Source organism: Panulirus ornatus, chromosome 73 (assembly GCF_036320965.1).
Source record: "Panulirus ornatus isolate Po-2019 chromosome 73, ASM3632096v1, whole genome shotgun sequence".
In the NCBI taxonomy this organism is placed as follows: Eukaryota; Metazoa; Arthropoda; class Malacostraca; order Decapoda; family Palinuridae; genus Panulirus; species Panulirus ornatus.
The window spans coordinates 5,793,614-5,809,425 of NC_092296.1; the positions used below are offsets into that span (position 1 = coordinate 5,793,614).

General features: G+C 41.1%; 1 protein-coding gene across 8 annotated transcripts in view; it reads left to right on the top strand.

The window, feature by feature from the left end:
- Positions 1-15,812, top strand: part of LOC139748286 (unconventional myosin-Ie-like) — a 146,799-nt gene that overhangs the window by 103,429 nt on the left and 27,558 nt on the right. For all 8 annotated transcript variants that reach the window (XM_071661263.1, XM_071661267.1, XM_071661261.1 and 5 more), the window contains 2 exons: positions 1,122-1,216; positions 4,668-4,824. In XM_071661263.1, coding sequence (XP_071517364.1) covers positions 1,122-1,216; positions 4,668-4,824 — 252 coding nt within the window. The remainder of the gene's footprint in view (positions 1-1,121; positions 1,217-4,667; positions 4,825-15,812) is intronic.

Here is a 15,812-nt window from a genome sequence, read left to right on the forward strand (position 1 = left end):
AAGATAAAACTGATGGATGGATTTATTGTGTGTTCTCGGCCTGCCAGAAGCTGTTTAATACCATTTTACAAAGGAGGTTGGTAAAGATTTCAGAATTCAGCAAGGACTTCAGAAGGGGTACACTTGTTCAGTGCATATTAGGTTTATGAATGGAAGGGAATATAGAGGGCATGTCAAGGGTACCTTTTCCAACTGGCTACAGGTTACCACTGGTGTACCACTGGTTAGATAAGCAGTTCGCTTTGTTCAGATCAGTTAAATGCAAAGTAATGAAGATGGTTCGTAGCGAATGGAGGCTTATTTATAAATACTATCTTACAGGAAACGGACTACTTGAATCTGTTTGTGAAAGGGACTTATGATTGAGATACAACCCAGCCTATCACCAAAACACCACATTAGGAATATTGTTGAGGAGGGAAATTATATGTTAGTTAAAATAAAAGGTTCATTTTAGTACTTGGATAACAGTATATTTAGTTAGCTATTCACAGAATTGATTAGACCTGAAATAGGTTGTACATCTTAAATTGTATCATCTCACATAAAGGAACTTATTGATCTGGTAGAGGATGTTCATTTAGGGACATCATATTTGAGACGTAAGTTAGTTGAGTTATGGGGAAGAGGGCACTGGTGGTGAATCTGCCTATTTAAGAATAGGAAAAAAAGAGAGGGGAAACATGATTAGATCTTCTTGATTGCTGAATCACATTATTGGTGAAATTAGAAAAGTGAGATCAGTGAAAAGTATTAGCAAAAAACTAAATAAAACAAATATGTAATGTATTTTTGTAGTAGAAGAGTGATGAATGAACAGAAATAGTGAAGTAAAGAATGGTTTTTAGATTGAGGTTCACAATTGCACAAAGAATTGATCATATGATACTTTATTTAGAAACCGGGTAATGGTTTATGGATGTGTGTTTTATTTTCACAGGATGTATGTATTTGCCCCATCATTTGAAAATTGAACAAAAGTGATAGGGAAGATAGAATAAACGTGATACATATGCAACAGTTGCAATCATTCAGAACATGTTTATATTTTTTTTATAATAATGTATGGTTTTATGTAAATCTTATATTATTATTATTTATTGATTTATGCTTTTTTCAAGGATCCTGAATCCTTGTACATGCTAGAGGAATGCAGAGAACGCAAGTATGACCATTATGCTCGAGTCATCCAGCAGGCATTCAAGAAGTACTTTTGGTATGTATTCAGTGTAGTTATTGTTGCATTATTCCTATTCTCTCTGTGCATGGATATTGAGAATATTATATATGATACACCAATGGAAAAAGTTTTCATGGAATGCTTCAGTTTGATCATATGTTAAATGGAGATGGTAAGAGAGCTCATATAAAACCAGATTCAGAGAGGAAATATGATTGTAGGAACTCTTCCATAACAATTTCTATGGTAAATGCAAATTGAAAAATATAGTTAAGTTGTCAGGAACCAGAGGTGTGTGGTAGATGGTTTTTTAAAATTTACGGTGAAGGAGTTGATACCTTTACACTCAAATAGAAAGGAAGGTTGAAATAGAGGGAATTGTGGTTCAACAGATGTAGGAATAAAGTCAAAGAGCTAAGCAGTCTCCTGCAGATAAGAGAGGCTGCATATCAGCCAAACAGCATTTATTAGGTATAAGAGAGCAAGAAGCAAACACAAATGATAAGAAAGGGAGACAAAAACTTTGAAAATGATAATATGGCCCTGGGAGGAAACAATCCAGAACTTTTCCTTACATTCACCAGGAATAAATTTTCAGTGAAATAGCACTGAATAAGGCTAATAGATTCACCGGGAAGAAATGATGAGGATAATATAAAGATATACAGGGTATTGAATAACATGATAGTGGAAGACACTAATGTCCTAACATCGGTACATCAGTGAGTTAAAATGGGAAGAAAGTTTTGGAAAGCATTGAAATATATAGGAAAATTGTTAACAGAATACTATAGACTCTCAATGTATGTATGTCTTATGACTCTGATGAAATTTCTTGGTATGCGCCAAAAATGTTTATGTGTACACTCAACATTTTAGCAAATATTAACTGGCCCCCCTCCCTAGACCCACAATTAGCTAAGAGAACATAATAATTAGAAATTTTGCTCTTTCTTTTATACTTTTTTGCTGCTTCCTTCTTTCATTCACCAGGAATAAACAAAGAAAAGGCCTCATTTACTTAACTCCATTCTCTGTCATGTGTATTGCACCAAAACTACAGCCCACTTTCTACAACTAGGCCTCACAGACTTTTCTTTGGTTTCCCCTGGGTGCTTCATATGTAATAGCATGTGGAATTATGGTTAATGAGGATGATGCTCTATTTTCAGTGCCTGAAGAAACTGTATTATCCATTACACTGGTCATGATAAAGGAATATGGTTGTAGACAAAGAGATGAAAGTATAATATGATGTATTGCAAACAGCACCAGAATAAGTTGGCATGCTCAGAAGACAACGATAAAATGTGAGAATAGCTAATTTCATGAATGGGTCAAGGAGAGCCTCCAGGAATTCACTAAAGAATGATTTGAGCTGCTGAATCATGGAATGACTTGTCACTTAACAGTTATATCTCACAAATGTCCATCTGAAAAGGAAGTTGTTTTAGACGGAGTGAAAGACCTAGGATTTATCTTAAAAGCTGGAATATGAAGATCTCATTGATAAAATCACAGTAGGGAGTCAAAGGTTGAATGTAGTGAATATTTATAACTTTCATATCAAGAAGTAAAATACTGATGAAAGTGGTTAACTATATTTAAAAAGCAAATTTAGTTACTACTGTTTTGTATATTATTGTCAAATCAAGTTGAAATCAACAAGTTAGAAATAATTCAGAAACACATCACAAATGTAATCAAGGATATGAAGCATGTAAATTGTCATGAGACTGAAGTTGAACTTTTTTTTTTTTTTTTTTTGCCGCTGTCTCCCGCGTTTGCGAGGTAGTGCAAGGAAACAGATGAAAGAAATGGCCCAACCCACCCCCATACACATGTATATACATACGTCCACACACGCAAATATACATACCTACACAGCTTTCCATGGTTTACCCCAGACGCCTCACATTCCCTGATTCAATCCACTGACAGCACGTCAATCCCGGTATACCACATCGATCCAATTCACTCTATTCCTTGCCCTCCTTTCACCCTCCTGCATGTTCAGGCCCCGATCACACAAAATCTTTTTCACTCCATCTTTCCACCTCCAATTTGGTCTCCCACGTCTCCACGTTCCCTCCACCTCCGACACATATATCCTCTTGGTCAATCTTTCCTCACTCATTCTCTCCATGTGCCCAAACCATTTCAAAACACCCTCTTCTGCTCTCTCAACCACGCTCTTTTTATTTCCACACATCTCTCTTACCCTTACGTTACTTACTCGATCAAACCACCTCACACCACACATTGTCCTCAAACATCTCATTTCCAGCACATCCATCCTCCTGCGCACAACTCTATCCATAGCCCACGCCTCGCAACCATACAACATTGTTGGAACCACTATTCCTTCAAACATACCCATTTTTGCTTTCCGAGATAATGTTCTCGACTTCCACACATTCTTCAAGGCTCCCAGAATTTTCGCCCCCTCCCCCACCCTATGATCCACTTCCGCTTCCATGGTTCCATCCGCTGCCAGATCCACTCCCAGATATCTAAAACACTTTACTTCCTCCAGTTTTTCTCCATTCAAACTTACCTCCCAATTGACTTGACCCTCACCCCTACTGTAATTAATTACCTTGCTCTTGTTCACATTTACTCTTAACTTTCTTCTTTCACACACTTTACCAAACTCAGTCACCAGCTTCTGCAGTTTCTCACATGAATCAGCCACCAGCGCTGTATCATCAGCGAACAACAACTGCCTCACTTCCCAAGCTCTCTCATCCCCAACAGACTTCATACTTGTCCCTCTTTCCAAAACTCTTGCATAAGTTGAACTTATATAGCCTTTAAAGGAGGACGACAGATGAATGATTATCTACACATGGCAACAGAATGAAGAAGCTAAGTACTTTATGTTAGACATGACACAGAAGAAACAGTGTAATTAAGTCCATGATAATCCCTTTTGTACAAAAATTAACTCATTTTTTTTTTCATATATGTGCTTGCTTTTCTTGCCTCTAGGGGAAAATTCCTTGAGAGCATGATATGTAAAAGTTTTTGACCTTAGCAAATTTCATGGCAGTTTGATTTTTCTCTGAAGCTACACTATTTCATAAATATGAGGATTTTTTTGTAATAGTATGTTTAGGCTTGCCTTTTTAGATAGATTGATAGAATTTTATGTGGTGGCAGGCAAGGTATCTACTGGTTTGTATGTACAGTTTAAGTGAGAGAAGATTATCTAACTTTTTACATGACTGTGATAGTGTGTAGTGTGAGATATGGTACCATACAGTACTTTCCTGTTCATGCTGTTTTTCTTGATAACGTCATCACAACTTCATTCATTTGTGAGGCCTGTGATATGTTGAACGTGGACATTATTTTAAAGTTTGTTTTTGTCGGATTTTGCACATCCATTTTAAGGCTCCCTGGACACAGGTGGCTCATATCTAAGAGCTTGCACATTGCCACAATACAGAAACGTATCCTTTTTCACAGTTGCTTTTATTTATAGCAAGCAGCGATACTTAAAAGAGCGGATGGAAGCAAGTGACTTATTGGTGAATCGTAAGGAACGTCGTAGTAACTCTCTAAATCGGAACTTCTTTGGAGATTACATTGGTGTTGAATACAAACGAGGCCTATCTTCGCTAATTCCTCGAAGAGAAAAGGTATGGATAACTTCTGTGTTCTTTTTTCCAGTGTGATTAATGTACAGCTAACTCTCCAACTTAACATAGCTGCTATTTGTGATATCATATTTCCCTCAAATCCAACATTGAATGATTTTGCTTCTAAGCTTATGTCTCTGTCTCTTCTCACTGAACCTATACTGGCTCATATATTTTCTTCATCTAAGATTTTCCAGGTACTCTTCCAGCTTCAGGTGGACCAAACACGTGGCTAAGATGCATACCTCCTCAAGTCCAAAAGGATTGTGCACCTGAGCTTTTTCCTGTCTTTGCTTACATATTTTACTTGTCAAAAACCCAACTTTTCCTTCATCTTGTAATCATGTCTTGGTGCATCTCATTCCTAAGCCTCTCTTATTCATCCAACTATCACCTTGTGGATCTCACTAATGCTGTCTCCACATTCTTTAAAACTCTGCTTAAACTCACACTTTCTTCCAACCTTTCACACCTTGTTAATGTTTTAATGTTTTCTGTTCACTGCAACTTAGATTATACAACTTAGTAATTTCATTTTGTTCACTGAAACTGGGGTGTATGTATGCAACCAATAATGCCTGTAGTCACAGACATGCATTGTTTCTAGACACTTCTGCCTAAATTTTTTTCATATGCTGGTAATTATATTAGGTGATACTTCTTAAAGATGTTACTCTGACAAAGTGATAGATTGAATTGATAGGAACATTTGGTAATGATATTTGTTTGTGAGAAAAACATCTCCAGAAATGTTACACCTCTCACTACCTATACCTCTGAATACTCCTAAAGTACCTCATACATCTAGTAGTGGAGCAACATAAGGTAATGGGTGCAATGCAGCTGTAATTGGTTATTTCACATGATTGAATTGTATGTTTTAATAAGTCTCTCTCTCTCTCTCTCTCTCTCTCTCTCTCTCTCTCTCTCTCTCTCTCTCTCTCTCTCTCTCTCTCTCTCTCTCTCATATTTATTTATATTTTAGTATACTTTGTTGCAGTCTCCCGCGTTAGCGAAGTAGCTCAAGGAAACAGACGAGAGAATGGCCCAACCCATGCACACACACGTATATACATACACATCCACACACATATACATACCTATACACCTCAAGGTATACATATATATACACACACAGACATATACATATTTACACATGAACGTAATTCATACTGTCCGCCTTATTCATTCCCGTCGCCACCCCGCCACACATGAAATGACAACCCGCCTCCCCCCTCGTGTGCGTGAGGTAGGGCTAGGAAAAAACAACAAAGGCCACATTCATTCACACTCAGTCTCTAGCTGTCATGTATAATGCACTGAAACCACTGCTCCCTTTCCACATCCAGGCCCCACAAAACTTTCCATGGTTTACTCCAGACGCTTCACATGCCCTGGTTCAATCCATTGACAGCACATCGACCTCGGTATACCACATCGTTCCAATTCTCTCTGTTCCTTGGACACCTTTCACCCTCCTGCATGTTCAAGCCCCAATCACTCAAAATCTTTTTCACCCCATCTTTCCAACTCCAATTTGGTCTCCCACTTCTCCTCGTTCCCTCCACCTCTGACACATATATCCTCTTGGTCAATCATTCCTCACTCATTCTCTTCATGTGACCAAACCATTTCAAAACACCCTCTTCTGCTCTCTCAACCACACTCTTTTTATTACCACACATCTCTCTTACCCTTTCATTACTTACTCGATCAAACCACCTCACACCACATATTGTCCTCAAACATCTCATTTCCAGCACATCCATCCTCCTCCTCACAACTATATCTATAGCCCATTCCTCACAATCATATAACATTGTTGGAACCACTATTCCTTCAAACTTACCCATTTTTGCTTTCCGAGTTAACGTTCTCGACTTCTACACATTTTTCAATGCTCCCAGAACTTTCGCCCCCTCCCCCATCCTATGATTCACTTCCACTTCCATGGTTCCATCTGCTGCCAAATCCACTCCCAGATATCTAAAACACTTCACTTCCTCCAGTTTTTCTCCATTTAAACTTACCTCCCATTGACTTGTCCCTCAACCCTACTGTACCTAATAACCTTGCTCTTATTCACATCTACTCTCAGCTTTCTTCTTTCAAACACTTTACCAAACTCAGTCACCAGTTTCTACAGTTTCTCACATGAATCAGCCACCAGCGCTGTATCATCGGCGAACAACAACTGACTCACTTCCCAGGCTCTCTCATCCACAACAGACTGCATACTTGCCCCTCTTTCCAAAACTCTTGCATTCACCTCCCTAACAACCCCATCCATAAACAAATTAAACACCATGGAGACATCACGCACCCCTGCCGCAAACCAACATTCACTGAGAACCAATCACTTTCCTCTCTTCCTACACGTACACATGCCTTACATCCTTGATAAAAACTTTTCACTTCTAACAACTTACCTCCCACACCATGTATTCTTAATACCTTCCACAGAGCATCTTTATTCACTCTCTCTTATACCTTCTCCAGATCTATAAGTGCTACATACAGATCCATTTGCTTTTCTAAGTATTTCTCACATACATTCTTCAAAGCAAACACCTGATCCACACATCCTCTACCACTTCTGAAACCACACTGCTCTTCCTCAATCTGATGCTCTGTACATGCCTTCACCCTCTCAATCAATACCCTCCCATATAATTTACCAGGAATACTCAACAAACTTATACCTCTGTAATTTAAGCACTCACTTTTATCCCCTTTGCCTTTGTACAGTGGCACTACGCAAGCATTCCCACAATCCTCAGGCACCTCACCATGAGTCATACATACATTAAATAACCTTACCAACCAGTCAACAATACAGTCACCCCCTTTTTTGATAAATTCCACTGCAGTACCATCCAAACCCACTGCCTTGCTGGCTTTCATCTTCTGCTAAGCTTTTACTACCTCTTCTCTGTTTACCAAATCATTTTCCCTAACCCTCTCACTTTGCACACCACCTCCACCAAAACCCCCTATATCTGCCACTCTATCACCAAACACATTCAACAAACCTTCAAAATACTCAATACATCTTCTCACATCACCACTACTTGTTATCACCTCCCCATTAGCCCCCCTCACTGAAGTTCCCATTTGTTCCCTTGTTTTACGCACTTTATTTACCTCCTTCCAAAGTATCTTTTTATTCTCCCTAAAATTTAATGATACTCTCTCACCCCTACTCTCATTTGCCCTCTTTTTCACCTCTTGCACCTTTCTCTTGACCTCCTGCCTTTTTCTTTTATACATCTCACGTTTGCATTTGCATTATTTCCCTGCAAAAATTGTCCAAATGCCTCTCTCTTCTCTTTCACTAATAATCTGATTTCTTCATCCCACCACTCACTACCCTTTCTAATCTGCCCAACTCCCATGCTTCTCATGCCACAAGCATCTTTTGTGCAAGCCATAATTGCATCCCTATATACATCCCATTCCTCCCCCACTCACCTTACCTCCTTTGTTCTCACCTTTTTCCATTCTGTACTCAGTCTCTCCTGGTACTTTCTCACACAAGTCTCCTTCCCAAGCTCACTTACTCTCACTATTCTCTTCACCCCAACATTCTCTCTTCTTTTCTGAAAACCTCTACAACCCTTCACCTTCGCCTCCACAAGATAATTATCAGGCATCCCTTTAGTTGCACCTCTCAGCACATTAACCTCCAAAAGTCTCTCTTTCACGCGCCTGTCAATTAACACGTAATCCAATAACGCTGTCTGGCCATCCCTCCTACTTACATACGTATACTTATGTATATCTCTCTTTTTAAACCAGATATTCCCAATCACCAGTCATTTTTCAGCACATAAATCTACAAGCTCTTCACCATTTCCATTTACAACGCTGAACACCCCATGTACACCATTTATGCCCTCAACTGCCACATTACTCACCTTTGCATTCAAATCACCCATCACTATAACCAGGTCTCGTGCATCAAAACTACGAACACACTCACTCAGGTGCTCCCAAAACACTTGCCTCTCATGATCTTTCTTCTCATGCCCAGGTGCATATGCACCAATAATCACCCGTCTCTCTCCATCCACTTTCAGTTTTACCCATATCAATCTAGAGTTTACTTTCTTACACTCTATCACATACTCCCACCACTCCTGTTTCAGGAGTAGTGCTACTCCTTCCCTTGCTCTTGTCCTCTCACTAACCCCTGACTTTACTCCCAAGACATTCCCAAACCACTCTTCTAACACCCTTCTCTCCATGTGCCCAAACCACTTCAAAACACCCTCTTCTGCTCTCTCAACCACGCTCTTTTTATTTCCACACATCTCTCTTACCCTTACATTACTCACTCGATCAAACCACCTCACACCACACATTGTCCTCAAACATCTCATTTCCAGCACATCCATCCTCCTGCGCACAACTCTATCCATAGCCCACGCCTCGCAACCATACAACATTGTTGGAACCACTATTCCTTCAAACATACCCATTTTTGCTTTCCGAGATAATGTTCTCGACTTCCACACATTCTTCAAGGCCCCCAGAATTTTCGCCCCCTCCCCCACCCTATGATCCACTTCCGCTTCCATGGTTCCATCCGCTGCCAGATCCACTCCCAGATATCTAAAACACTTCACTTCCTCCAGTTTTTCTCCATTCAAACTCACCTCCCAATTGACTTGACCCTCAACCCTACTGTACCTAATAACCTTGCTCTTATTCACATTTACTCTTAACTTTCTTCTTCCACACACTTTACCAAACTCAGTCACCAGCTTCTGCAGTTTCTCACATGAATCAACCACCAGCGCTGTATCATCAGCGAACAACAACTGACTCACTTCCCAAGCTCTCTCATCCCCAACAGACTTCATACTTGCCCCTCTTTCCAAAAAAAAAAAAAATATATATGGGGATAGGGGAGAAAGAATACTTCCCACGTATTCCCTGCGTGTCGTAGAAGGCGACTAAAAGGGAAGGGAGCGGGGGGCTGGAAATCCTCCCCTCTCGTTTTTTTTTTTTTTTTTTTTTTTTTTTTTTTAATTTTCCAAAAGAAGGAACAGAGAAGAGGTCCAGGTGAGGATATTCCCTCAAAGGCCCAGTCCTCTGTTCTTAACGCTACCTCGCTATCGCGGGAAATAGCGAATAGTATGAAAAAAAAAAAAAATATATATATATATATATTTTTTTTTTTTTTTTGCTTTGTCGCTGTCTCCCGCGTTTGCGAGGTAGCGCAAGGAAACAGGCGAAAGAAATGGCCCAACCCACCCCCATACACATGTATATACATACGTCCACACACGCAAATATACATACCTACACAGCTTTCCATGGTTTACCCAAGACGCTTCACATGCCTTGATTCAATCCACTGACAGCACGTCAACCCCGGTATACCACATCGCTCCAATTCACTCTATTCCTTGCCCTCCTTTCACCCTCCTGCATGTTCAGGCCCCGATCACACAAAATCTTTTTCACTCCATCTTTCCACCTCCAATTTGGTCTCCCTCTTCTCCTCGTTCCCTCCACCTCCGACACATATATCCTCTTGGTCAATCTTTCCTCACTCATTCTCTCCATGTGACCAAACCATTTCAAAACACCCTCTTCTCTCTCAACCACGCTCTTTTTATTTCCACACATCTCTCTTACCCTTACGTTACTCACTCGATCAAACCACCCCACACCACACATTGTCCTCAAACATCTCATTTCCAGCACATCCATCCTCCTGCGCACAACTCTATCCATAGCCCACGCCTCGCAACCATACAACATTGTTGGAACCACTATTCCTTCAAACATACCCATTTTTGCTTTCCGAGATAATGTTCTCGACTTCCACACATTCTTCAAGGCCCCCAGAATTTTCGCCCCCTCCCCCACGCTATGATCCACTTCCGCTTCCATGTTTCCATCCGCTGCCAGATCCACTCCCAGATATCTAAAACACTTCACTTCCTCCAGTTTTTCTCCATTCAAACTCACCTCCCAATTGACTTGACCCTCAACCCTATTGTACCTAATAACCTTGCTCTTATTCACATTTACTCTTAACTTTCTTCTTCCACACACTTTACCAAACTCAGTCACCATCTTCTGCAGTTTCTCACATGAATCAGCCACCAGCGCTGTATCATCAGCGAACAACAACTGACTCACTTCCCAAGCTCTCTCATCCCCAACAGACTTCATACTTGCCCCTCTTTCCAAAAAAAAAAAAATATATATGGGGATAGGGGAGAAAGAATACTTCCCACGTATTCCCTGCATGTCGTAGAAGGCGACTAAAAGGGAAGGGAGCGGGGGGCTGGAAATCCTCCCCCTCTCGTTTTTTTTTTTTTTCTTTTTTTTTTTTTTTTTTTTTAATTTTCCAAAAGAAGGAACAGAGAAGAGGTCCAGGTGAGGATATTCCCTCAAAGGCCCAGTCCTCTGTTCTTAACGCTACCTCGCTATCACGGGAAATAGCGAATAGTATGAAAAAAAAAAAATATATATATATATATATATATATTTTTTTTTTTTTGCTTTGTCGCTGTCTCCCGCGTATGCGAGGTAGCGCAAGGAAACAGAAGAAAGAAATGGCCCAACCCACCCCCATACACATGTATATACATACGTCCACACATGCAAATATACATACCTACACAGCTTTCCATGGTTTACCCCAGACGCTTCACATGCCTTGATTCAATCCACTGACAGCACGTCAACCCCGGTATACCACATCGCTCCAATTCACTCTATTCCTTGCCCTCCTTTCACCCTCCTGCATGTTCAGGCCCCGATCACACAAAATCTTTTTCACTCCATCTTTCCACCTCCAATTTGGTCTCCCTCTTCTCCTCGTTCCCTCCACCTCCGACACATATATCCTCTTGGTCAATCTTTCCTCACTCATTCTCTCCACGTGACCAAACCATTTCAAAACACCCTCCTCTGCTCTCTCAACCACGCTCTTTTTATTTCCACACATCTCTCTTACCCTTACGTTACTTACTCGATCAAACCACCTCACACCACACATTGTCCTCAAACATCTCATTTCCAGCACATCCATCCTCCTGCACACAACTCTATCCATAGCCCACGCCTCGCAACCATACAACATTGTTGGAACCACTATTCCTTCAAACATACCCATTTTTGCTTTCCGAGATAATGTTCTCGACTTCCACACATTCTTCAAGGCTCCCAGAATTTTCGCCCCCTCCCCCACCCTATGATCCACTTCCGCTTCCATGGTTCCATCCGCTGCCAGATCCACTCCCAGTTATCTAAAACACTTCACTTCCTCCAGTTTTTCTCCAAACTCACCTCCCAATTAACTTGACCCTCAACCCTACTGTACCTAATAACCTTGCTCTTATTCACATTTACTCTTAACTTTCTTCTTTCACACACTTTACCAAACTCAGTCACCAGCTTCTGCAGTTTCTCACATGAATCAGCCACCAGCGCTGTATCATCAGCGAACAACTGACTCACTTCCCAAGCTCTCTCATCCCCAACAGACTTCATACTTGCCCCTCTTTCCAAAACTCTTGCATTCACCTCCCTAACAACCCCATCCATAAACAAATTAAACAACCATGGAGACATCACACACCCCTGCCGCAAACCTACATTCACTGAGAACCAATCACTTTCCTCTCTTCCTACACGTACACATGCCTTACATCCTCGATAAAAACTTTTCACTGCCTCTAACAACTTGCCTCCCACACCATATATTCTTAATACCTTCCACAGAGCATCTCTATCAACTCTATCATATGCCTTCTCCAGATCCATAAATGCTACATACAAATCCATTTGCTTTTCTAAGTATTTCTCACATACATTCTTCAAAGCAAACACCTGAGCCACACATCCTCTACCACTTCTGAAACCACACTGCTCTTCCCCAATCTGATGCTCTGTACATGCCTTCACCCTCTCAATCAATATCCTCCCATATAATTTACCAGGAATACTCAACAAACTTATACCTCTGTAATTTGAGCACTCACTCTTATCCCCTTTGCCTTTGTACAATGGCACTATGCATGCATTCCGCCAATCCTCAGGCACCTCACCATGAGTCATACATACATTTGATCACCTTACCAACCAGTCAACAATACAGTCACCCCCTTTTTTAATAAATTCCACTGCAATACCATCCAAACCTGCTGCCTTGCCGGCTTTCATCTTCCGCAAAGCTTTTACTACCTCTTCTCTGTTTACCAAATCATTTTCCCCAACCCTCTCACTTTGCACACCACCTCGACCAAGACACCCTATATCTGCCACTCTATCATCAAACACATTCAACAAACCTTCAAAACACTCACTCCATCTCCTTCTCACATCACCACTACTTGTTATCACCTCCCCATTAGCGCCCTTCACTGAAGTTCCCATTTGTTCCCTTGTCTTACATACTTTATTTACCTCCTTCCAGAACATCTTTTTATTCTCCCTAAAATTTAATGATACTCTCTCACCCCAACTCTCATTTGCCCTCTTTTTCACCTCTTGCACCTTTCTCTTGACCTCCTGTCTCTTTCTTTTATACATCTCCCACTCAATTGCATTTTTTCCCTGCAAAAATCATCCAAATGCCTCTCTCTTCTCTTTCACTAATAATCATACTTCTTCATCCCACCACTCACTACCCTTTCTAATCAACCCACCTCCCACGCTTCTCATGCAACAAGCATCTTTTGCGCAATCCATCACTGATTCCCTAAATACATCCCATTCCTCCCCCACTCCACTCCACACACGCAAATACACATACCTACACAGCTTTCCATGGTTTATCCCAGACGCTTCACATGCCCTGATTCAATCCACTGACAGCACGTCAACCCCGGTATACCACATCGATCCAATTCACTCTATTCCTTGCCCTCCTTTCACCCTCCTGCATGTTCAGGCCCCGATCTTACAAAATCTTTTTCACTCCATCTTTTTACCTCCAATTTGGTCTCCCACTTCTCGTTCCCTCCACCTCCGACACATATATCCTCTTGATCAATCTTTCCTCACTCATTCCCTCTATGTGCCCAAACCATTTCAAAACACCCTCTTCTGCTCTCTCAACCACGCTCTTTTTATTTCCACACATCTCTCTTACCCTTACGTTACTTACTCGATGAAACCACCTCACACCACACATTGTCCTCAAACATCTCATTTCCAGCACATCCATCCTCCTGCGCACAACTCTATCCATAGCCCACGCCTCGCAACCATACAACATTGTTGGAACCACTATTCCTTCAAACATACCCATTTTTGCTTTCCGAGATAATGTTCTCGACTTCCACACATTCTTCAAGGCTCCCAGGATTTTCACCCCCTCGCCCACCCTATGATCCACTTCCGCTTCCATGGTTCCATCCGCTGCCAGATCCACTCCCAGATATCTAAAACACTTCACTTCCTCCAGTTTTTCTCCATTCAAACTTACCTCCCAATTGACTTGACCCTCAACCCTACTGTACCTAATAACCTTGCTCTTATTCACATTTACTCTTAACTTTCTTCTTTCACACACTTTACCAAACTCAGTCACCAGCTTCTGCAGTTTCTCACATGAATCAACCACCAGTGCTGTATCATCAGCGAACAACAACTGACTCACTTCCCAAGCTCTATCATCCACAACAGACTTCATACTTGCCCCTCTTTCCAAAACTCTTGCATTCACCTCCCTAAGAACCCCATCCATAAACAAATTAAACAACCATGGAGACATCACACACCCCTGCCGCAAACCTACATTCACTGAGAACCAATCACTTTCCTCTCTTCCTACACGTACACATGCCTTACATCCTCGATAAAAACTTTTCACTGCTTCTAACAACTTGCCTCCCACACCATATATTCTTAATACCTTCCACAGAGCATCTCTATCAACTCTATCATATGCCTTCTCCAGATCCATAAATGCTACATACAAATCCATTTGCTTTTCTAAGTATTTCTCACATACATTCTTCAAAGCAAACACCTGATCCACACATCCTCTACCACTTCTGAAACCACACTGCTCTTCCCCAATCTGATGCTCTGTACATGCCTTCACCCTCTCAATCAATACCCTCCCATATAATTTACCAGGAATACTCAACAAACTTATACCTCTGTAATTTGAGCACTCACTCTTATCCCCTTTGCCTTTGTACAATGGCACTATGCACGCATTCCGCCAATCCTCAGGCACCTCACCATGAGTCATACATACATTAAATAACCTTACCAACCAGTCAACAATACAGTCACCCCCTTTTTTAATAAATTCCACTGCAATACCATCCAAACCTGCTGCCTTGCCGGCTTTCATCTTCCGCAAAGCTTTTACTACCTCTTCTCTGTTTACCAAATCATTTTCCCTAACCCTCTCACTTTGCACACCACCTCGACCAAAACACCCTATATCTGCCACTCTATCATCAAACACATTCAACAAACCTTCAAAACACTCACTCCATCTCCACTTTATACTTCATACTGCCCTGTAACCCTTTCCCCTATTGTTCTTCGTCACCTTGTTCCCATTTGTTCTCGTGTCTTTCGCACATTATTTACCTCCTTCCACAACATCTTTTGATCCTCCCTGAAGTTTACTGATACTCTCTTACCCTATCATTTTCCTTCTTTTCCAACCCTTGCATCATCCTCTTGACCTCCTGCTGAGTTTTCTTTATATCCTTCTCCCAATCATATGCACTCCTTCCCTGTAAGTGCCACCCAGATGCCTCTTCTCTTTCATGAGCAGCTTTACTTCCAACTTTTACTACCCTTTCTAATCAGCCTAACCTCCACCTTTTGCATGCCGCATGCATCTCTTGTACATGCCATCACTGCATCCCTGTAATTTTTAACTGTTTGGCTTCTCTTGACAGGTTTGTGTTTGCACAAACAGTTGATAAATTGACCGGAGGTTTCGAAAATCCAAACGTGACTTATTTTAAACAAAATCCACATGTTTTTTGATT